This window comes from Schistocerca americana, chromosome 3 (assembly GCF_021461395.2).
Source record: "Schistocerca americana isolate TAMUIC-IGC-003095 chromosome 3, iqSchAmer2.1, whole genome shotgun sequence".
Taxonomy (NCBI): Eukaryota; Metazoa; Arthropoda; class Insecta; order Orthoptera; family Acrididae; genus Schistocerca; species Schistocerca americana.
In genome coordinates, this window is record NC_060121.1 from 773056620 (window position 1) to 773082309 (window position 25690).

The 25690-nt window shown below is 40.2% G+C and overlaps 1 protein-coding gene across 5 annotated transcripts in view; it reads right to left on the minus strand.

The window, feature by feature from the left end:
- LOC124606788 overlaps positions 1 to 25132 on the minus strand; it is a 93594-nt gene extending 68462 nt beyond the window's left edge. The window contains exons 1-3 of one of the 5 annotated variants that reach the window (XM_047138855.1): positions 25088 to 25132; positions 1711 to 1884; positions 1425 to 1515 (exon numbers count right to left, since the gene is read on the minus strand). In XM_047138855.1, the coding sequence (XP_046994811.1) occupies positions 1425 to 1515; positions 1711 to 1877 (258 nt within the window). In that variant the 5' untranslated portion in view covers positions 1878 to 1884; positions 25088 to 25132. The other 4 variants (XM_047138853.1, XM_047138854.1, XM_047138856.1 and 1 more) reach the window with 4 other exon arrangements.
- Positions 25133 to 25690: the final 558 nt, after the last annotated feature.

Sequence of the window (25690 nt, forward strand, 5' to 3'; positions counted from 1 at the left end):
TTCTCTTGACTACACAATTCCCCCTTGGAAATAAATTTTGTGCAAGTGTAAACATACACGATTTTATGAGAGGTTCACATGAAAATAGCTTGGCATATACACTATAATGTGAGTAACTTAACAATTTGCTCAAAGTGCTTCCTTCTTTGCACTGTCACTCACCTTCACAGTAAAAACATGTTATAGTACATGAACTATTGCTGAATATTTCTAAAACTTTTTAAACTTACACAACTTTGTACATTGTTTTTAATCCCAGCTTAACAGCTCTCTGTATGCTTTGTTTCTATCTACTTTTAATGAGCTGCGTAAAGAGTGTATAATAAAACATTATTAATAAAACTGGATGTTATACTTCTTAGTAGAACTGATTGGATATTTTGTGACGTACGAGACACTGTGGATGTCAATCCATATGGATAAACAAAAATTACTCCTCCCAAAACAGAGAAATCGGATTTCCATGACTAATCATATCTATTGTTATTAATTTCAGAACACTAATAGGAAAAGTGGTTGCTATGACAGTTTCAGCTTCACAGGGTCAGGGGAAAGGGGGGGGGGGCAGTAAGTACACCTTTCCTACTGACTGCACCCTCCACACAGGCTCTGAGCCATGGCAGAGACCATTCCTGAGTGCTCTTGATGTGTGGGGCCTTTACAGTGTAAGGCACTTCAGGTGTTAAATGTTCAGGGGGGATCCTGTCCAGCGAACTCACAATCCACCATCAATGTCAGAATTCCCTGAAGTACTCGCTGTTTGAAACCACCAGGATGGGGGCTCTGGCTTAATGCATTACAGAAATAGTAAGCATTTTTCGCCATTTGCCCCTACAGAACAATAAATTAATGAAACTGTAGAGAAATATCTTTTCAGTCTCCCATAGTTTATGAACTATCATTTTGCATTCTTTGTAATTTCTTAGGTTTAGCAGTTGTGTCCAATTAAAATTGAAATAACACAAAGTTTCACTGGAAATCCTGATCTGCTCATTTCTTATCAAGCTCTATGCCCATGGGCTGTTTTTTTTTTCCCCCCCCTGCATCAGTACTGCTCTGCCACAGATTACTTCCATTAAATCAATCATATATCATTTACTTTCACGATATTTCTGTTTCTGAACTTACTTTCTCTGCAATTTCTCCACATATTAAAAATATAGAGATCAGTTAGAAAAGATAATTTCTTTATAAACTGAAAAACATTCACAAATATATCCTACACAAGCATGCATCTTATGTTGTAGGTACCACCAACATTCAGCCTTGTGTAAAACAAACAGTTACATTACTTTACTAAAATATCATCAAAATTATTGTATATACTGCTGTTAACTTAGACACTATATTATAAGATTCATTATGCCACCCTTGCCATAGTTACAAAATATTCTACATTCTGAACTTAGTATTATGCAACTCACCTTCAACAATTTCATAATTTCACCTTGGCGATAAAACGATTTTTTGTATTTGGGATGATATTTAACTAATTTCTCAGCATCCTTCATTGCACTGAAATTGAAGCATAGTGCCGTGTCACCACAGAAAGTATTTCCAAATACAGCAACAATGTCAAGTTGTGAATGTCTTGGCCCATCACATTCCCACATATTTCATTTTTGCCTTTTTCCCACGGAATATGAACAGAATTTCAAAAGGAAAATGCATGGAACTTACCAACAATATTTTAAAAGAATTCTTACTCACTTTGCATAGTCCTTAAGTTTGATGTAGCACATGCATCTGTTATTTAAAAACCGTTTATCTTCCCCATGTTTCTTTATAGCCACAGAATAGATATCTATGGCTTCGCGATACAATTCAAAAACTTGTTTCTGGTATGCTTTCTTTCCCATCTCTTCAAGGCTCTCCATTACTATCCTGAAATTGGAAATATGCACTGCCGTTGCAGGTTATTAGGACAACAAATAAAAGGCCTATGAAATCAACATGGACTGGTTACTATCTCTACAAGCTATGAACTTAGATTCATTGCAAATTTTTAGAACACACACAAAAATTTTTCACAGAAGACTAGACCGCAATCTGATCACATCCAGCCATGGTTTATTTTTGCAAAGATCAATAAAATAGTTAAAATCTGACAACAGACAACAGTCCAATTTTAATGTCCTTCTCTTACCTCTTTGTGTCCCCCCCCCCCCCCCCCATCATCATCTGCTAATATTTAATATTCGCAAATCCCTCTAAGACATTATCCCAAAAACTTAAAAAAGGCTATCATTTTTAGATAAATCCAAACCAATGGCTAAGCACATAAATGGATAGTAAAATGTCCCTCCGCTAGCTCATCTGACTGCTGGTGGTGGAAGAATTCATCAGCAGAGATGAACATATGGTTGCAAGTAGTTCTTCTTAACAACACTGACTGTCTCCAACAGTAAATTTCAAGAGTTCTACAGTGCCTAGAGGAGTGAGAGCATAAGATGCTCTCAATGGTGGGCCTTTTACTTGGGTGGCAATGTTTAGCTTGAACACCCTCTTTTGATATTTGAGAGGGAAATGCTGAATGCCAGCACTGGGTTTTGACTTTAATTTACTGACTTCTCCTATTACACAGTACAAGAACTCATCACAGTCACAGATAATATACAGCTGGCCATTTGACAAGGTGAACACATGCCACTTTACGAAATATCCTATCAAATGCTTTTACCAGATTATGAGCTCTACTAAAATAAGTACCTCTGGCAAAGTTTTGCGTATGCTAAGACATATCATGGTTTGAAATCCATGTTACAACTGTAAATGTTCCCATGATGGTGGTGGGGCTGAAAACCTAGTTATATGTGTATGTACATGCAACTGCCTGTATAAACCATTTCACCTAAAACAGAGTGGTTGACTGTATTCTCTTCGTACATTGTTTCTCTCCTGAAATTTACATGAATTTTTTTTTTTAACTGCAAACAACGCAAATTAGTGAAATACTGATCAAGAAACTGTTGTAAATGCTCTATATCTCTACAAGCAGGATGTATTTAATAAATTTTGTTAATTTTCACACCTATATTTCCAGCAAAAAATTAAGAGTAATCCTTCAACAAATAAAAAAATATGACCTTCAGTAATGAAACTCCACACTGTTGGTACATGGTAAACTTTTAAAGAAATGAGAATATAAAAGTGGTATAAATCACAGCATAAAAGCAAATTACATTAGCAACAATTCTAAATATAATGTAAATGAGGAGATATCAATACTTACGGTAACGTTCTGAAACAAACATATAGCCCAACCCCTCAAAGCATTGACAGTGCAACCTCTCTCTCTCTCTCTCTCTCTCTCTCTCTCTCTCTCTCTGTGTGTGTGTGTGTGTGTGTGTGTGTGTGTGTGTGTGTGTGTGCAGCTCCAAAGATGTGCATTTTGTCCAAAAACTTGGAAACAATTTATGTGTCTGCCAACTGCCCAATGACTCAATTATACATTGATGGTTTATGATTACTCCTTCCATTATTTATACTACCTAAAAGCTTTAACTGAAAATCCGTGTGGAATATTCCTTAGGATCAGCTCACTCTTTTGTAGAAATACTACAGCCTCATCATTTCACCTAACTGTGAACATCCTTGTCAAATAAAATACTGGAGGCAGAACCAAAACACAACTGCAAACTGTATGAAAAAAAGAGTTCTCTTGACCAACATATCACAATGGAAAAACAATTCTCTAAAAAAATAAGCAGCTTCTGGACATAGTCCTTCGTGCCATAAAACGCTCTTCACGATGAAAGTTAGTTTGAAGACTACAGTGTTACAAAAGACCAGCCCATAAGAAATGTGGTTCACTCCTCCTGCTCTGGTCTGTCGGTTTTGTAATACCTGCAGTTCTGTAAAACTTGACAATTTTCATGTCTACAAATGATCATCTGTTCAACAAGTAACTCAGACCTCTCATTTGTGCTAAAAATCTAATTTTAGCTGCTCTCAGCTGAAGATTCGAACTATCAGAAAACAAATTAATGGAAACATTACTCCAACACCTCGCCAAGTGCTACAGGCACAATGAAGTTCATGTTAATCATCTGTATCAGCACATACCCAAAAGAAAACTGACAGTCATGTTATCAAGCTACCCTATAATAAAAGTAAAGCTATTATCAATCCAAAAGTTGAATTTAAACACCTCAGTGCTAACTGCAAATACCTGGGAATAGTTCTCAATGTCTTATCTTTTAAGAAACACTGTATTAATACTGAAAGTAAATGCCCCTAACATTATCATTTGGACTTTGTTTTAAACCTAGCCCACAGTCAAAGAATAGTGTTCCACACTTAGACAAAGTCTTGTAAACAATGCTACAAATGTGATAATAGTAACATGGAGACGCAAAGCATGTTATCACCTCAGCAGATCTACTGTCTGGCCACCAAGAGTTGTGACCCCATAGGGAAAATCTCAAGTGAATGAAAAGCTCAAGTGTGTCATTGAAATGGTAATAACTGCAGTACAGACTACAACAGGAATATGTGCTCTGTCATGCTAATGATGCAACAATGGCACTTATTTTAAAGGCCACTAAACAGCTGAGGTTAAAATTGCCCAGATAAGGATTTAATATGGGCCATTTTCTAGGGAAAGCACTTAGTGAGTCTCGAAGTTAAATGACACATAGAAGCCTAAACAGCATTAGTAGGTGGATAAAATATATAGACAATGAATGTGGAACACTTGTTAAAAAGCAGCAACTTACTTACTTATACTGGCCACACAAACTGCATCCATCCCTTGGCCCCATTCATGCCAGCCTTCCTGTCAGCTGCATCTTTATCTCCCAGACCCAGTATCAGTATGCCTCCCATGGTATTTTTTGTTCTCAGCCATCTTAGTGGTCCTGTACCTGCAGCTTCTCCACCCATCATTGCCTTTATTACCGTGTTTTCCCCTCTCCTCCTCACAGGTCTGTACCACATGAGTCTTTTAGTTTCCACACGTTGCTATGTAAAATAGTGTATTATTGTCTGAGTTCCCTGTCTTTCCTTATTCTCCACTGTTCATTTTCTACTTTTTTGTCAGGGTCCATGTCTCACTTGTGAAGCACACTTTTTGTTTGACAATAGTTTGTTATATTCTTATTTTTGCCTGCCTGGATAGTAACTTCAATCTTAGGATGTTATGTATAGCTACTAGACATCTTCCCTTGGCTTGAATTTTCATTATAATCTCTTGTTCTATAAGATTTTGCTGGTTGATGTTGACATGAGGTATACGAATGTGTCTGTCTTCAGTATTGTTAGGTTCCGGATTGTCAGATGGTTTGGTCCTACCTGAGCTCTTCTTCCTATATCATGAACTTTGTTTTATTTTTATTGATACTTAGATCTATGGTCTTAGCTTCTTCCATCAGTTCTCCAGGTCTTCCATGCTCTTTCCTATCACCACAATATTATTTGTGAAAGCCAGAACACATATCTTTTTCTCTATTGTGACTCCTGCACATTCTTGTGTTACTCGCCTCAGCGTGTTGTTGAGTGCCAAATTGAAAACGGTTTGCGATATAATGTCTCCCTGCCTCACTCCTGTTTTTGCCTTAAATGTACACCCCCTGTACTTTCTCTGTACATTTTGATTCCACCACACACATTTTAATTAGCTTTATCAGCTTGTCCAGTATTGCACCCTCTGCCATTACCCCTCCACATCTCCTCTCTCACTATGCTGTCCTATGCTTTGCTGAAGTCTATAAACATACCAAAGGTAGCCTGACTATGCTCCCAGTTCTAATCTAGTATTTGTATTAGTTTGAACATTTGGTTGGTTGTTGACTTATCCATTCTGAAACCTGCTTGTGGCGCTGTGTCTAATATTTCTTCAGGGTATGGGTTGAGGCTTTTCAGTATAATTTTTGATGTTAGTTTATGGCACACCCATAGTAGAGATATTTCTCTACGGTTCTGTGTCAACATTTTGTCTCGTTCTTGTACATGGGACATACAGCAGCAGTTTTCCATTCCTCTGCACTATTTCTTTCTTCCACACCTCTTTTATCAATTTGGCTAAGCATTCATATGTCTTGTCTCCCCCTTCTTTGATGAGCTCTGCTGATATCGCATCTATGCCTGGGGCCTTCCCATTTTTCAGTCTTCTCACTGCCTCCTTCACCTTCATCAGAGTTGGTTCTTTGACTAATGGTTGAACGTTTTTGTTGTTTTCTACTCCGTTTTCATTCCTATAGGTGGCTACCGGGTTGTACAGCAGTTCTCTAAGTATCTCCTCCAGTTCTCTAGATTCCCTTCATTTGTAGAGATCCGTTTTCCATTCTCATCCTTCATTACCACAGGATTAGCTCTATACTCCTTTCTATAGCTTCTCATTGTTCTGTGAAACTATTTACTATTGTTCTGGGTCCAGTCCTCCTCTGCCTTCTCATCTGTTTATTTATAAATGATCTTTTCTCTCGCCTAACTGTTCTCTTCATTTATCTCATGGCTGTCCTGTATTTTATTTGATTTTCATGTTTGTTATTGCTCATCATAGCCAGTCTGGCTGTCTTCCTGGCCTGAACAGCTTTTCTACATGTTTCATTGAACCATGGTTTGCACTTGATATTGCCATTATTGTTATCTCCTAATAGCACCTGTGCTGTCATCTTTATAACTGTTGTTATTGTTCCATTTTGTATTGATATCTTCAACTTCTTTCCTACCGCTTTTGTTCTCTAATTCTGTGAATCTATTTCTAAGCTTAATCTTAAATGCCTATTCACCTCCTCTTCTTTTAGCCTACTCACATACTCTTTGGGTTATTTTGCCAGTGTTGCTCTTACTTGGTTTTTTTGGTAATGATTGTTTCATCGTTTTTAGCATGAGAGAATTATCCATTCCTATCACAGCCCCTCTCATTGTCCTAACATCTGTTACTGTCTTTTTATGTTTTTTCTCTATGAACACATGGTCTATTTGGTTCCTAGTTAGCCCATCTCGTAATGTCCACGTTGCTTTGTGTATGTCTCTTTATACAGACTACGTTCATATCTCTAGCTGTGGCAAAGTTGATGAGCCTTTTATACCACTATAATTTTATTCAGAGTGCAAGCTGAACATGCCTGTATATGATTGCCATTGGCATTCTTGTCCTATTTTGGCATTTAAGTCTCCCGCACAATTTCTATGTCACACTGTGGTGATATGGAGTCCATATGGTCTAAGGTGTCATAGAATTCATCTTTTATGTCTTCCTCCTTGTCCTCGGTTGGGGCATGGACACTTACTAATGAGATGTTTCTGTATTTACCTTTGATCCTGATGTACCATATCCTTTCTTTGCAACAAAGCACAAACGTAAAATGAACTACTACAATGACCATCCTTTAAGAATCCACTCAGTATAAGTCTCTAGAATAACTGTAGTCCACAATCGAAAATTAAATCTTTGCAAATTGCTACAGTGAGTAAAGAGTAGAACATGTTCTACAGCCTGTGCTGTGCCTGCTAAAACTTTAGATAGCTCAGATGTCAAATGTACATGAAAGTGTAAGGTGTTAAAAAACTGACATTGGATTAGAATGTGGTGTGCTGCCAGTGGTTTGTTACAGTGACAGCAAAGTAGTGCACGGTCACTGCTTAGCAGGTAACAATGGCTGAGAAGACAGTGCCCAATAAGTAATCTGGTTAAATTACCTCCACGCACAATATGGACAAGATGTAGTTGCACAAGCCATAGAGAGGGGTTTATTCTCCCAGAATTCGTTCCCATGGAGAGATGAACTCTGTTCGTGCCAGAATGATGACATGCAGCAACGCTGAGATCATCCAGGGGGACAGAACTGCTATAAGGCTGGATAGTAAAAATGCAACCTTGGCACCGGCATCAGCAGCTTCATTCCCCCCATACGCCGACATGTCCAGGAATCCATATAAACAACACATTAGTGCCTGCATTGAAGAGTGAGTGTCAGCCTTTTTGAATACATTAAACTACAGGGTGGTATGTGTACATTGCACAGAGGTTCTGGAGGACACTGAAGGAATCAGAGCATACAAGAGATTGAGAGATTAAGTATCGCCAGATGTGCAACAAGGCTTGATAAAGGCCAAGCAACTCTACAATAAAAATTGAGCATTGGTCTGAAAGGCATTTCGTAAAAACCTCTTCACTGACAACAGAGGCACATCCCATGCCATGGTCATCCTTAGACCCATCAGTGTAAATGGAGTTGCTGTCCCCAAACTCATACAAAGCTCCAGAAATGTCGAGCAAATGATATAAGCCCAGAGTAGTGTTCCTTGGAAGCAAAGTAGATGGGCACAGATCAAATGAGGAAAAGACTCTCAATCCTGGGAACAAAGCAGATAACATGAGATTAAGCTTTCAAAGTAGAATATGAAAGCAATCTCCACGAGGCAACCAGGAAGCAGAGCTTGCCTCATACTGGCGGAGGATGGAATAAACAAAAGAGGAAGTATCAGATAGGTGGCTAGGCACAGAGGACCATTGGCAAGCATATTTGCAGAGTACGTCACACAGGGGCTCATAACTGGATTGGTGGGGAGTACACCAGTAGCTAAACAGATTCTGCAATGGTGAATAGTGTTAAAGTAAAGTAAAATGGATGATTCCCTCCCCCATACCCAGTGGAAAATTGGAAGGCACTGTCTATGCTCCACGGAAAGACATTGTTGAGGCAACACTGAGATTGCCACTTGAGTTTGCCGAGAGCTGCAACAGACTGCAAAATTATCAACAAAGAGAGGCACCTAAGATGCCCGGTTGGAGACAAAAATAACATGTTTGAATGCTATAGCAAATAGGTCATGCTGAACACAGGAGCCCTGAGGTAACCCATTCACCTGAATGGAAAGGTTCAATAAAGTCGGACTGATGTGTATATTAGAAACCAAGTCGTTCAAAAATTCTACAATAAATTGGGGCAGGTGGCCTCAGAAGCTCCATCTTTGCAACTTATGGAGGATTCCCGTCCTCTAGAAGTGTCATATGCCTTCTCTAAATCAAAAAATATGGCCATAATATGGCTCTTACGCAGAAAGTTGTCCATGATGTGGGTCAACAGGATGATAAGATGGTTGACTGCAGAGTAACACCAACAAAATCCACACTGAACATTTGTTAACAGTTTTTATGACTTGAGGCACCTTACTAGCTGTATTTTGCTCATTCATTCCATCACCTTTTAAATATACTGGTGAGGGAAACTGAATGGTAGCTGGAAGGAAACTCTCTGCCTTTACCAGGCTTAAGTATAGGGGTTATGGTGGTTTTCTGGCACCATGTAGGAAGTGTGTCATTCTTCCAGGTACGGTTTTATGTATAGAGGAGAAAATACTTGTCATTATGAGAAAGGTGCTGCAATATCTAAATGTAAATGTCATCCAGTCCCAGAACAGAGAAATGTAGTAATGGAAGGGCGTGCTTCAGCTTCTTCACAGTAAAAACAGTATTGTAGCCTTCATGAAAATGAGACACTCACTTCCGAAATAGGAAGGCGGAATGGTAATGGGAACCAAGATCAAGATCTCTGCAAAGTGCCAGTCCAAGATACTGGAGATGTCAATGGGATCCACTACAATATTATTTGCAATGGTCAGACTAGGTATTAAAAGACAGATCTTTCTGCCAGCAACATGAAGATGTTTATCCTAAATGATGGAAGAGGGTGCAAAATAATTGAGAGAGTTAACAGGTCCAAGAAGCTTTTTTGCGAGCTCTGATAATTCAACAGCTCTTTACACACATCTGTTTTAATCGGAGAGTTCTCCACTATGTGGTGGTATTTAAGGACACATAGAGCATCTCTCAGCATGTGAACTGCTTCTTTGCATTCCTCAGTCCACTAGAGGACTGGAGTTTATTGCACGAGAGAAGACATTCGGGGTATGGTACATTCAGGGAGAGGATGATGTCCATACAGTACTCTTTCTGGTGCTCACTGCAGTAGAATTATTTGTCAAAGGTTGCCAATAAGAAGTAGAGTTTCCTGCAGCTCTAGAAAATTGCCAAGTCATCTTACGCATGGATTGTACAAGGTTCAGCAAGTGAAGTATGCACAGGAAATGGCCGCTTGAGTGTGTGTTTGAGACAATGGACCATTCTAGATGGTGGGGAACGGTGCACTGCCTGTGTTAAGGGAAACAATGTTAAGCTGCTCCAGAATATCTGATCGGAATGTGCCCATTGCACAGGCACTGGGAGATCCCCAAATTGGATGGTGTGCACTGCAGTTGCCGAGCAGCAATAGAGGAACTGTAAGCTGGGCAATAAGTTGTAATATGTCTGCTCCGGGAAGGACGAGTAGTGTGGGTATGTCATGGGAAATTTCTCTGTTGAGCATCATTACACTTTCCTGAGCTGGAGTCCTCTCCTGAGGAGGTAGAGCGAAGCACACAGGGATGAAATGTTGAAGGTCTAATTGGCCTTGAGTCTGCAGTTTTCTTTCTTGTAGGTATATGAATTTTGAGATTGTGAATATCAACAAAGTAGGAAAACACAGATTCTACTTACCATAAAGAAGACATGTTAAGTTGTAGACAAACACTTATATAAAGCTTACACAACCACCAACTCCAGTATCTCGAGGCCTGTATGCAACTTAATGCGTCTTCTTTATGGTAAGTAGCAATCTGTCTTTCCTTACATTGTTGATATTCCTACTTGTGAGTTTCTATTGTTTGAGATTGTGAATATAGTAGCAGATGCAGTTCTGCCTTATGTGATCCAATACCACAGCGGACAGGGCTTGTGCAGGGTTTTTTTTGTCATTAATTACGACAATATGAACTCTCCATCACATTCTTCAGGGGCAACTCAAACGGATGGTATTACTACCTAAAAATTACTGGAAAAATCAGTGACTCTGAAAAACAACAACCCTCTCACAGCTATGAGATAGATTTAGTGGGGCGGCATCTGACTTCTTAGAAGAAAAATATACTCCGTAGACCACTAGATATATTGTGAAACAAACTCTTCGAAAATACATGCCATGATCGAGTCCTTTACAGTAATTGTTTATGCAGTGGTGATTAACCCCCCCCCCCCCCCCCCCCCCTCCTGTCCTGTGAGAAACTGAACTGCAGTGTAGCTTCAGGTCCAAATTAGGTTGAAAGGTGATGGGTTGTCAACAAATGTTTCTATGTTTTTTTATATGTACATTGCCCATTCCATATTTACATTTATGTCACTGATTGAGAATCCCTATTTTCCCACTGCAGTCCGATATTTTCTAGTTTTTAATATGTTTAACAGCATTAATAACAAGAAAATACCCTACCCAAAAGTCCATATTCCCATGTAAGTCTCATTAGTTTGTCAGATTTTATTTTCCTAATATTTTTGTATTGTTAGTAACTCAACCATTCATTGTTTCTAAGAGTCATCTCTCTGCCACGTTAATGAAGTCATTGGTCTATTGGTATGGTATTTCCGGTGTTAACTAATCCTGACAGGGCTTTCACATGGGGGAGGACCAAACTTCAAAAACCTTTCTAACCATTCAGTTTTGCATAGTTTTCCTAAATTACTGCTGCGTCACAAACAAGTATATACATAGATTTGGAGAATTCTTGAAAATTTTGCACAGCTATGACCAGAAGGTAGAAGTGAAGGGACTGATGGGCACATTGGATAGTAAGCGCTGGTGATTTTGACATTAAGCAAATGGTTCCGTGAGGCAGGTTTACGACATCACTCATAGGTCAGGAAGAACGACCTGGCAGGCACTATAAACAAGTGAGGAGATGGGTGCGGAGTAATCAGGTGCAGCACGGGGCACTAACACATTACGAAAAAAGTGTATGTTGCAATTACAATAGAACGTAGCAACCTGTTATGTGGGGGCCAAAGTGAGTCAGAAAAAGCTGATGTTATAATTATTAAGGAACACTCCACTCGTCTCTTCTAGAGGGACTAAGTCAGAGGCATAGGAACAGGAGTATAAATAAGGGAACCCAGAGATTCAAGGCAAGCAGTCATGTTGCCACATTCTGTATGAGTCTCGAACCAGAGAGAATAATGATTGTTTCAGCTGTAGGCCAGCCATGACGACCAACTGGTGATGAATTTCAGCAGCCAGCCGTGGCAAGGTGGGTCTGAAATTTGGCACTGCACAGTTGCAGAGAGCAGGGAGAGGCCTGTCTCTGCTCTCTGTGTTACATATTCTGACAGACTGCAAGCTGCTGTCTGCAAGGATGGGTGTGATCCTGCAGCCTCCCGGGTACAAGGCTGTACTCAATCACCAACTGAGCTGCCCTGGGTGAGTGACTGGAGCTGCTGTGGCTCTACTACAATGACAGCTTCTGGTTTGTTTTCCTTTGCCCTCTACATGGTGACCAAGAGAGCAGTGCTTGAGGGAATAGCCAGCTGCACTTCAGAGGGCAAGAGCGGACTTCCAGCTTGGTTGACACACCCTGCTGGCCATGCCACCAGCTGAGGACAGGGGTCATTATGTCTGCAAGGACAGAGCAGCCTGGTGGTGTAGCAGCAGATTCCAGTGCTGGCATTTGCACTGACAAACATACACATGCTGCGCCACTGTCTCCTGGATCAGTAGTGGCACTGTGTAGCCTTTGCATGTATAAAGTCAATGACAAACTTGCCTGTGTATCTCTGCACATCCCCGTATGATTCATCGTTCTGTCTCACATCGTATCTCTCAGTCATCCTACAGCAGATCACTCAACAGTAGTGCGGCACATTGACTACGAGATACAGTATTACATTATATGAACTATTGTCATTATTAGTAGAAGCATTAAACAAAAATCAACTCTACTGCTTATAAAAATTCTGACTCATACAGCCATGTGCAGATTGAATCAAAAAGGACTTTACAACTTTAGAATGACATGGAAATTTACTGAGATAACTTACAGAATTGTTAGATGTATCATTTTGTAGCAAACAACCTCAAGTTTCACATACAAGTCTCAAGTGTCATTTTGGTTAAATGTGACTACCATTTGTGATGCGGCAAACATCCCACAGCAGTTGCGAAGGCAAATAGAGGCCACGGGGGCATAGAACTGCCGGAGAGGGCACACAGCTGTTTTCACGGCGCAAGTCACAGGCAGAAGGGGGCCACTGGCCAACCTAGGTGTTATGTGTAGGTCACTCGGAGTGGCGCATTAGCAAAATAGGGCCGCACAGCCGAGTAGAAATAGGTGCCGTTTTCTTCCCACACTCGTTGCAGCAAATTGGGCATAACTTGTGCAATGGAAGTGTAAATTCGATTTTTCAGATTGGGTAAATTGTTTGTCAGGGAGGAACATACACAAGGTCCTTAATGAAACCTCAGAGAAAGAAATCCAATGGTGCCACGTCTGGGGAGCAAGGTGGCCATGCAATTTGCCCTCCACAGCCAGTTCACTGACTTGGGAAGCAATTGTCAAGGAAATCGAATTTCCATGAGAAAATGAGGTGATGCACAATCTTTCTGGTAGTAAACTATCCCATCTCAGGCATCTTCACTGATCTGCGGAATTAAAATTTCAACTGTGCACTATGCTGGCAGTCCTGGTGGTGGAATTGGGTACTGATGCAATAATGAATTAAACTTAAGGTTGTCTGATAGAAAATGACATGCCTACTGATTCTGTAAGTAATCTCAAAACAATTCTGTATCATTCCACAGTTGGAAAGCCCTTTTTGACTAACCTCGTATTATAAATTAGTGACCAGGACAACAAAAAATCTTGACTGTGACTTGAAGAAATAAATATTAACTATTATTTTTCTTTGAAGCTGCACTTATAGCAGTGTGTGCGAAACAGCAGCATGGATTTATCATCATCATCATATCACAACTACCCTAAACGTCTCATTTCATTCACAAATGAAAAGTGGTGGGAAAATTACCTATGCTGTATTTGACTAGAATAAACAACATTAATGAATGAAAATGCAAGTTTGGGAATATAAAAGTTTCGGGTCATACTATTGTCAGTATTTTCTCATATCAAATGTAATATGAATAATTTTTTTCCCCTAGAAGTATTCCCTACATTTTTCAAAAGTTTTTCCAATAGAAAGTAACTATGAAAGTTTCTGTTAAAATTATAATTTACATCATGTTTTCACAATGATGTCTGTGCAATAAGTGTCCTAAAGCATAGGCTGTTTCTATGACTAAGTGTCACGGGAGCATTTCACCTGAATATTAGTCATGACTGGCTACAAAACTGCATCCCTAATAAAGATTGTCTCTAAAAATAGAAATACACTTCTTTCCCCCAAATGCAGTGGCAAACTAAACTTAGGGTGAAGCATATTAAGAAAAAACAGATGATGCAATATTTTCTACATTCTTCACATTAATTTTTGGGGATACATTTATAAAATTGGCCACATCAACAGCAGTAGCTAAGAAAAAAACAAGGATAACATAAAAATAAAAGATGGACATAGATTAATGCAAAATTCGCAGGACCTAGCAAATTTTGTAAACGACTACTTTTAAAATAAGGCTAATTACAGAGTACATAGTGTGGGATAGTGTGTCCCCCTTCAATCTAGTTGTGCAAGACTGATCTGTAACATAACCCACTGACTAGTTTAGACTGCTACATTACCACTGTCTAGATTAGGTGGAGGAATGACTACTTTTTAAATAAGGCCTATTACAGAGTACATAGAGTGGGATAGTGTGTCCCCGTTCAAATCTAGTTGTTGTGCACGATTGTTCTGTAACATAACCCACTGACTAGTTTAGAATGCTTCATTACCACTGTCTACATTAGGTGGAGGACGACAGTTTGGTTGTTAGTTGGTGAATCCAATACATGTGAATGTGAAATAAAGGTTGTGGAAACAGACTGATCTGTAGCATAGCCCAACGTATTTTGTACACGACTTTTTAGCACTCTTTTTCATATTCAACACAGTTATTGTTATAAAACGGAAAGTGTATGGTAAATACAGAAAATGTTGGTTGCATAACAGACTAGTTCCAATGAGTTGGTCGATTGGTTTGTTTGGGGTATAAAGGGACCAAACTACAAGGCCATTAGTCCCTTTTTCCTCATGCAAACAGGGCTCAAGTTAAAACAGTTCCCACAAGGAGTCAGGGAAAGGAAAAGAGCAGAAAACTAATGGGGAACCACATGGAGAGCAAAAATGAAAGAAGCTAACCAAAAGGGGAAAACATACACTAAAAGGAAAAGTAGTGGAAGGTATTAAAATAATATAGCAGATGGCTGAGGCTGGCTGATTACAAGAATAAAAAAGAATGAGCCACCCACTCTGCAACACACTAAAATCTCCAGCCTAAAAGAGAAGGTGAGATGAACACACATAGGGACAAGAAGAACACCAAGGCAAACAAACAGCAAAGAAAGAGTGAGGAAGAGTTAAAATGGAGGGAGGGTGTGGGCCTGGGAGAGAAGGCCAGGCTCCCTGTGATAAAAATCCTCCTTACAAATAAAATGTTAAACACTACCTGCCATTGAGGCATTGTCACCCAACACTGGAGGCAAGGTGCTGGGAAGGTTAAAAGGCCACTGCAGAGTGGCTACAACAGATCCAACAAGATGTGGACAACAGTGATATGAGAGCCACAGCAATACCGAGGTGGGTCCTCGCGACAGAGGTGGTGATCGTTAGCCAAGTATGGCCGATGCGGAGCCGACAAAGGACAATGGAGTCCCTGCGAGTGGCTTGCATGGATGACCACCATGCATGTGTTGTATCCTTAATAACACGTAGTTTATTTGGTGTACTGAAGGTGTGCCATTCAGTATCCCTGATCGTGAAAACTTTGTGGGAGAAGACCAATCCAAGATCAGTCTCCAGCAGGCCTATCTCCAGAGTTGGTTTACCGGTAACCTGTTTGGCCAGGCAAACACAGAGTTCATTGCTTGGGATCCCAACACGTCCTGGGGCCCAAATTAGGGTCACTGAATGTCCACTGTTGTCGAGGGCACAAAGAGACTCTGAGACAGTCAGTATCAAAGGACGATGAGGGAAGCACTGGTCGAGAGCTCGTAGGCTATCTAGGGAGTCACTACAGATGATAAAGGACTTCCTAGTGCAGGAGCAGATAAGCTCGAGCGCACGATAGATGGCTATCAACTCTGCAGTGAAAACACTGCAGCTAGCCGGCAAAGAGCACTGTTCAGTATGTCCAATGTGAGCATATGCGAAGCCCACAAGATCGTCAACCATTGATCCATCAGGGTAGACTATTTCTGAGCCCTGAAACTCGCCGAGAATAGAGAATATTTGTCAGCGGAGGGCCTGCAGGAAAGGTGGGAGAGGGAAAGTGTCAAGTTCAGTAAGAAGTGAGGAAAAATGACACAGTAACTGGGGTAGTGAAGCAGACTGTGAATGTGGGCAGTGTGATTTGCAAGCAGTAGTTTGTCCCGTAGCCACAATGGAGGAACACCAGCTTCCAAGAGGAGGCTGTTCATTGCGCTTGTTCGGAAAGCTCCCGTCGCAAGCCGAACTCCACAGTGGTGGATAGGGCCTAACAGCTGCAGCGTGGAGGGCGATGCTGAACCATACACCAGGCTCCCATAGTCAAAACGGGACTGCACGAGGGCTTTGTACAGCTGTAGCAGTGTAGGGCAATCAGCATCCCAGTCGGTGTGGCTCAGGCATCGAATAATATTAAGAAGCCACCAGCACTTTTCCGTAATCTGACGGAGATGCAGAAGTCCAGTTAAGTGGGTGTCAAAGACTAGTCCCAAAAAGTGTTAAGTCTCCACTACATCAAGTAGTTGGTCATTTAGGTAAAGTTCTGGTTGGGGGTGGACAGTAATATGACAACAGAACTACATAACACAAGCATTGGTGGCCAAACCTGGAAGCCGTTGTGACGAAGCAAGCTGGAATAATTTTAATTCCCCTCTTGTTTTGCCATCTGCCTCCTTAAATTCATTTTGTTACTTTTAACTATTTACCATTAACATACATGAATATTATCTGCATTTACATAAAAGAGAAATGTTGGCCCTTAGTTTTAAAGAATATAACACCAGATCTAATTTTGTGCTTAGTTTTATGTATGTAATTGATTTTCTAATTTATTTTGACTATTCCTGTTAGTATCTTTCATTATGGGGTGAAATCAGTAATTGTTTTGTAACTTAAATTCTATTGTTGACGTATAAACAAATATAAATTCTGTACTAATTATAAACATTTGGAAGACAAAATACTAGTAATCTTAAAGTATCTATTTAGCTCTCTTCAAAAACACATTAGTTCCAAAATAATTAACAGTTTTGTCCAAAGTATTGTTTGCATAACTATATTTGTTAATTTCACTATTTAAACAGATAATTCGGCCTAACTCTTGTAGTGGAAGAAACTGTTAACAAGAACCGATTTTTCGATGTATTCAGTTAATTTAATGGGCTAATTTTTAATTGCAATTTCCATAAATTTAACTTTAAACACTTTGTAGTTTCAGTACATATTATTGTGATGATATATAAGGGCCCGACTTTTGGTCACAAGACAGTCCGTCCACGGCCGAGTCTCAGATGAGGAACCTGTGTTGCTTAGAATGACAACAATGATCAACTTAACAGTGAAATAAGTGATACACCACTAGGCCATGCGTAAAAACAATGACAGTGTCTGCTCCATACGTACCTGATTATTCTTCAAGAACTTTGAACTTTGTTGTTAGCTTTTACTGCTCACAGATGTTCAACTGTAAACTATTGTAGCAGTATGTGGATGGTTTGCTAGCTAACTATTAATGAGGCTTATCGAAAGTTTACACAATAGTGTACTGGCCATACATATATACCTGTATATTATTAGGAGGTTGTAAGCAGTAAAATTAAAGTACTGTGAAATGTAACTGTGCACCTGTTGGCTACATGATTTACAGTAGTCAGTGTCAGAATCGACAACACATTTTTCAGCCAGTGTAGCAATGCAGTACTTTGACACAGAGGGCAACAAACGAAGAAATAAAAGCAGGCAGAACCACTACTCTGTGAGTATGGGCCCACGACTGCACCTTCTGTATGGCTCCCTGAAAACAGTGTTCAGGCACACCAATAGAAGAGGAACAGAAGGAAATACAAAAATTGTCGGCTTATAAGGGAGGAGATACTGAGGACCCTACTGCTAGTGCGAGACCATTAATAGTAATTAAAAAGAGTGGGACACTCAGGACAGAGCCCTGCGAGACCTCATTCTCTTGGATATGGGGTGAACTGCGGGAAGCACCAACACGAATTTGGAAAGTGTGGAGCAACCCCCATTCATGCAGAGTAGTGAGGATGTGGTGTTGTCAATTGGTGTCGTAGGCATTTGTCAGGTCAAAAAAGACGACAATAACGTGTTGTCACCAGGAAAAGGTTGATTGAATGGCAGACTCCAGGTGGACCAAGCTGGTGGTGGTGGTGTTGAAAACTGCCTTGGAATGGAGCCAGAAAGCCCCGAAACTCAAGGAGCCAACAAAACTGCCGGCTCATCATACGTTTGAATATCTTGCACAGAACATTGGTGAGGCCGATAGGATGATAGCTATCCACATCTAGCAGGTTCTTACCACGCTTTACCACAGGAACGACGATACTTTCCTGCCACTGCAATGGGAATTTGCCATCACTCCAGATGCGGCTGAAGACGGCAAGGAGGTGGCAATGGTTACTTGTTGAGAGATGCTTAATCATTTGAGAATGGAAACGATCTGAGTCAGGGGATGTGTCAGAACAGTCGGCAAGAGCACTGAGAAATTCCCACTCACTGAAGGGATCATCATATGGCTCAGTGGGGCATGGAGCAGAAGACAGGTGTCGTTGTTCTACCTGCTGTTTGAGGATGCGAAAGGCGGGGTGGTAATTCTCAGTCACAGAGGTCCGAGCATAATGCTCGGCAAGACACTCTGTGATTATGTTGGGATCAGAAGACATAACTCCATGTGTGGGAATTCCAGGTACACCTGCAGGGGTCTGATAGCCGTAAAGTCAATGGAGCTAGGTCCAAACCCAGGAAGGAGTGGTTCGCGTTCCAGTGATGGAGACATATTGTTCCCAACACTCCTGCTTCCATCGTTTGATGAGTAAGCGGACCTAGGCAATGAGGTTCTCCATGGACAGGTTGTGCTTATGATGTTAGAGGGCCTGCCTATGGTCTTAAATGGCCACAGCAATTTCCAGTGACCATCAAGGCACTGACTTCCGCTGCAGGCAACCTGAGGAATGAGTGATTGCCAATTCAGCTGCTGCAACAATGGTAGAAGTGACACTATGGATCACTTCCGTCGATGTGGCCATGGATCGGAAATTCAATGGTGTTTTAGTGTATATTATGTACATACAACACACATAAACTACGAAAAATTCAACTGGAGGGAGGGGGAGCGGGGGAAAGGAATATGTACATAACTCTTACAACAGTTGTTGTGTTCTTCAATGTCTGCAGCACAGGAGATCTCTTGCAAGGACACGTTATGTATTTTATAACCCGGACGCTGTAATTTTTTCAACCTTTATTCAGGAGTTGTTAAGGTAGGCAATAAGCTTATTTTGGTTACATTGCCATTTTCAAGCAATCTGCAATTATGGGAGGGAGTGAGTGAGTGAGTGAGTGAGGGATTGAAACTACAGAAAGTCCAGATTGGAATATAAACTATATTATGAAACAAATAGATTGCTATTTAACATTAAGATGACACATTGTGTTGTAAGAGGCGCAACAACATATCTGTTATAAATTGAGCTTTCAGCCAAATCTTTCTTCAGAAAGGACGTTCTCTCCAGCCGCTATGTCATAGCCAGCAACCGGCCGTAATGGCCGGAGAGAGTGGGCATGTGTGCATGAGATGTGCTTGCTTGTGTGAACGTGTGGGTGTTTTTCTTTTTCTTTCTGGTGAAGGCTTTGGACAAAAGCTCAGTGTGTAACAGCCTTTTTGTTGTGCCTGCCTAGAACTTATAAATGCTCAGCTTGCAGCCATATTTACATAAGAACACAAAATGGTTCATTTCACATTATTACAATTAATCATACTAATTATACATGGAACATAAGACTAACTAGTGAGCAAATGTAATATAAGAATCTGTTAATTCAAGCTTTTTCTCCAGAGTTTCTAAGGCATGCACAAGTTTTCCTACCAAACAAAAGGAACACAGAAAATATTGTAAACAACAAGCCAATTTTCCTGGACTCACCATTCTTTAAGTTTATGGAAGACAGACCAATAAGTTATAAACACAACCTTCTTAACACAGCACAGTTTGGTTTCTACGGTACCAAAGGTACAGTACTGATCACAACAGGGTTTACACAAGTGGTCCTTTAAGTCCTCAACAGAGACAACTGTGTTACATGCATACTGACATGCTGTAACCATACACAAGTCCAAATTCGAAAACAGGATTGTCAATGAAATGCAAAACTTAGCACTGAAAACACAGCTATTACAAACACCACCGCACAGCCAGAACAGAACCGAATTCCTCAACAGAGAGCACAGTTATATACACATCTTTGAATATTACGCATTTTATATATCGTATTTATATAAACATCAAATATTCCAGAATAAACAAACATTAAAAACCTAAGATATTTCAAGGCTATTCTGTAAATGATAAATAATAAATAATTACTGGTAGTCAGTTTTGAACTGGCAATCTGCAGTATACCTGCCAGCAAATTCAACCATCACGGCACACTGCACCCACCACAACTTGCGGCATTGCTTCCAGGTGTAACTTAACTCAATGAGGGCAAGATAACAACATCTTCACGGGCAAAGAACTATCCAGAGCAATCTGTTAAGTGCTTCTTCCAGGTTTGTCAATCTGGAGCACTTACCTTCCACAGTCATGTGTGGCAGCCTCACTTCAATGAATAGTCGCCTCGCTTAGTTTTCCTAAGTCAGCAGCTAGACAAGTGGCTAGTACATCTGTACAGTGACAGGGAATGGTTGCAGTCTGTCGGGGAGTGACCTCAACCAGAGTACAGCAATGGGCTTTGCCTTACAGATCAACTATAACCTGCAACTGATTGCTGTGAATAGAACTACCACAACAGTTGACGCCTGATAGTGTAGTAGTCATCAAAAACTAACCTCCTTTCTCTGCAGTGACCACCTTTCTCTATGGAGCATTACACATGCCACTGGAGCCAAATTCAGAAGTCTGTCATATTTCTTTCATTTGATCATGTTCATCAATGTTGGATGTATCCTCATCTGGCAAGATGTGAGAACACTTAATGCACCCGGGAACAATGCTGAACATGATTGTTTTGGTGGTCCAGATGTTATATGATATGAGGAGGGAAAATGTTGCATGGAGATACTGAACTTCAAATCTTTGAAGATAGTACACTCGACAGTCAATGATATTGTGATATTGTACTCCTTCCCAATGAACATCTTTTTTCACGGATGAATTCAGCCCAGACTTCATTTTTATGGATGACACTGCACAGCTGCATCAACTAGTGCAGGTAGAGGAGCTCTTCGAATAAGATGATATTTGGCAAATGTACTGGCCCATCCATTCATTCCCCTGATAAAATCCCACTGAGCGTATGTGGGATGCATTGAGGAGATGTATTGCAGCATGTCCACATGCACCAATGGCCATCTAGCAGTTGTAAACTGTGCTGGTGGAGGAATGGAACATCCTACGCCAATTACTCCTTACAGACAGGTGGCCAATATGGGAGCACCTTACACGGCATGCATTGTCATTTGTTGTGATCACACACGCTATTAAGAAGCATGTCCCATCTTTTGTAACACCCAGGGGACCACCGTGAATTGCAGTGACTTCAGTGTAATTGTTATCTTTGAATAAATGTGTCATTTGCTGTTTATTTACCAAGTACCAGACCAGGTTTGTGGGTTGAGTCAATAATTCCATGCAAACAGAACTCAAAGTGTCGTTCTTAATGGAACAAAATCAACAGACATAAAAGTAATTTCCAGAGTACCTCAACGAAGTGTCATAAGACCATTACTGTTTACAATGTACATAAATGATCTAGTAGAAGGCATTGGAAGTTCATTAAGACTGTTTGTGGATGATGCAATTTTCTACAAGTAGCAGTGCCGGAAGACAGTACTGATTTGCAGTATCACCCGCAGAGGACTGATGAACACTGTAGTCTCTGGCAGTTGACCCTAGACATAAATAAATGTAACATATTGCACTTACATGGGAAAAGAAATCCACTACTGTACAGCTACACTACTGTTGACAAATTGGTGCAAACCGTATCTGCCATAAAATATCTAGGAGTAACTATCCATTAAGTGATCTCGAGTGGGATGACCATACAAAACAAAGAGTAGTAAAATCAGACGCCAGCTTGAGATTCATAGGAAAAATCTGGAGACAATTTAACTCATCCATGATGGAAGAGGCTTACAAGAGACTTGTTCGATCAATTCCCAAGTAATGTTTCATCAATCTGGGACCCTTACCAGGTATAACTGACAGAAGAGTTGGAGAAGATCCAATGAAAAGCAGGTCATTTAGTCCGTGTAAGAGTGCTACAGAGATGCTCAAGAAACTCCAGTAGCAGGCATTACAATAGGTGCCACGCATCACAGATGTGCTTACTAGTGAAATTTCGAGAGTGTTCTTTAGGGAGGAGAGAAGGACAACATATTACTTCCTCCCACATATGTCTCACAAAACAATCACAATGAGAAAATTCGAGAAATAAGAGCTGAAACTGATGTTCATCAACATTCTTCCCATGCACCATTTGCAAGCTGAGCAGGGAAGGAGGGGATCAGTTGGTGTTACCAGAAGTACCCTCCACCACACACCGTTAGGTGTCTTGTGGAGTACAATGTAGATAGCTCATTGTGTATTTCTTTCAGTTAGCTGGCAGTGGCACATCATGTGAGAGTTAATTTCGTTCTTAAGCTTTGCAGACCGGTGTAAATCAATATTTTTCCAGACAATATAAGAGATTGAGAATAAATTCTCTTTACTGAAGGCAGAAACATTTAAAAACCAGAGCTGCTAGTTGAAAATGAAATGAAACCCCCAAGGATGTTCACAGTTGGACAACATTTAATAAATTAATACTGAACATAGAGAGAGAGAGAGAGAGAGAGAGAGAGAGAGAGAGAGAGAGAGAGAGTATTATACTGTAAGACACATGAGAAAGGGCGAAAGGTGCCATACCTGGGATTAAAACATAGGTAAAATGACAGAGGAGATAAAATAACAGCACAGGGAAATGTTACTGGCTGAGCACTTACATGAACATAAATAAAACAAATAGCATGACTGTCAGCTTAAAGCATTTTAAACATAAATAACATATTTATATGCTGTGTAGCAAACACAAAGTTTTTTGTGATTAATAGTGACTGACAATTGATTGAACACATCAAGATACCACCAAATTGAATTCATCAGCATGTTATGACCTGTTAGGGTGTTTGTGTGTAACAGCCACACACAGTTCTTAGCTATGGGTTTCTATTCTGAGGATCAATTTACAAAACAGAGAGGCAATTTTCCGACAGCAGAAAATGGTCATGAGAATAGTAACCACAAGAAGTAGTTAGCAAAAAAAAAATATACAAGGAGATGAAAATGAGAACAACACAGTTATTTGGAAAGGCAGCCTAAACATACTGATGCCTCTTAATAATACACACTACACAAGATCATTAACAGTATTCAAAGTCGGGATTAATACAAAAGTGACAGTGACAGATACTGTCATATAAATTCAAAAAAGGTTTTTTTTTTGTTTTTTTTTTACAAGAAATTATACATCCAAGATTTTTAGTGCATAATATAAGGACGCTGCTTCTCTGTCTGGTTATGGTGATTTAGGTTTTTTTGTGGTTTACATAAATCACTTGAAGCAAATGCTGTGATGGTTCTTTCAACAAGGCTATTGCAGATCACCTGTCCTCTTCCTGTTACATAAATATGTTGGGTTGGTAGGTCGATTAGGGGGAGGGGACCAAACAGCTAGATCATCGGTCCCATCAGATGGCGTAAGGATTGGGCAGGAAATCAGGCTGTGCCCTTTTAAAGAAACCATTCTGGCATTTGCCTGAAGCGATTTAGGGAAATCAAGGAAAACCCAAATCAGGCTGGCCGGACATGGTTTTGAACTGTCATCCTTCCAAATGCATTCTTGTGTATATATTTACATATGTGTTTATGTGACATGCTTTACTTGTATTAAACTCACCGCACAGGGTGTATCAATTTAATACAAACAAAAATGTACAGACTGATTAAGAGCCCATTATCATTTTTTATTTCTACATTCTGTCAAGATGCAATTTTATTTCATTAATAACTACTTATTGTCATCAATGTCACACTTCTCTATGGTATGGAGGCCAGCATCTGGGAGGATATAACTTAACCGAATCTAAGTATGTAAAGTTGAGTTTGATGATAACAGCGGAAGCTAGTCATTTATGAAATTAAAATTGCCGTCTTCACGGAATATTGTAATAAACAAAATCTGTATCATTGTAAAATGATCCTTGGCCAACTTAATTGCTATCTATACCGACAGTTCTGCATAACAAATGGGTGATTCTCAAAATCTTGTTACTCCCGAAGGTGTACAGTTGAATACCACCCAATGTTCGCTCCTGTACTAGTACTTTATCGAGATCACTAATACCATCTCAGTAGATAAAGTTTACTGAGACATGGAAAAACAAGTTATTTCATTGTTGATGAAAATAGATGCAGGTGAATCATTTTAGATCACGAACTATTCATTTACATAACGTTATTAATTTCTGTTTTTCAGTATCAACAAATTTAATCAGTAGCAATGAATGACAACTGTTCACATTCAACTGACGTGTTTCACGTAGCAACATGAACGTCTGCCCTTCTGTCAACCACCCAGCAAAGGTACGATATATCAAAGGCAGTGAGAAATTATCATCTCAGTTACGATTCACAACAGACGCTAAATAAAGTGCGCAAATTTCAACAATAATCAACAGACGTCACTAATATATAACATCAGGGCACTCTCACCCACTTCAATAGCAGAAGACTTCCTGCGAACAACGTATCACAATTCACAACTCACAAGTATTAACGAGCGAATAATCGACTACATATATCGAATATGTCGTATGATTGACAATTCGGGGATTAACATAGAACATCAGCACACTCTCACCCTATTCAATAGCAGACGACTTCCCGCGAACAAGGTATCCACAAGTATTAACAATCGAATAGTCGACAGCATATATCGAATATGTGGTATGATTGATAATTCGCGGATCGTTTTCATGAAACTCTTAACAACACCAAGGCGTTTGTCCACGCAAGACTGAATGTGTTCAGAAATTACTCTAGTATTCTCGTGCATGAAAGGGCTTGACACAGGCCATAGATTTTGGGGAATAACAGGGCACCACAGTTCGGTGATTCACCCGACAATACGTTGGAGGAACTAAATAGAGATTTGGGTACGTCCCACAAACGATAGTAATAGGCCACAAAAGAATATATACAGTGAGAGGCAGCTGTAAAGCCCCCTTTACACCAACGCGAATACGAGCGAACACAATCAAATGCGGAGTGGCACGCAATGAACAGGTGTTTCTGTTGCGTGCTCTAGTGACTTGTAAGTGTAACGACATCATTGATGGGACAAGCGCGCGCGCTCGTGTGTGTGTGTGTGTGTGTGTGTGTGTGTGGAGGGGACAGACCTGAGGGGTATGGGGTATTTTTAGTACTTTGGAATACGAGTGGCTATTAAGCAACTATAAATAAG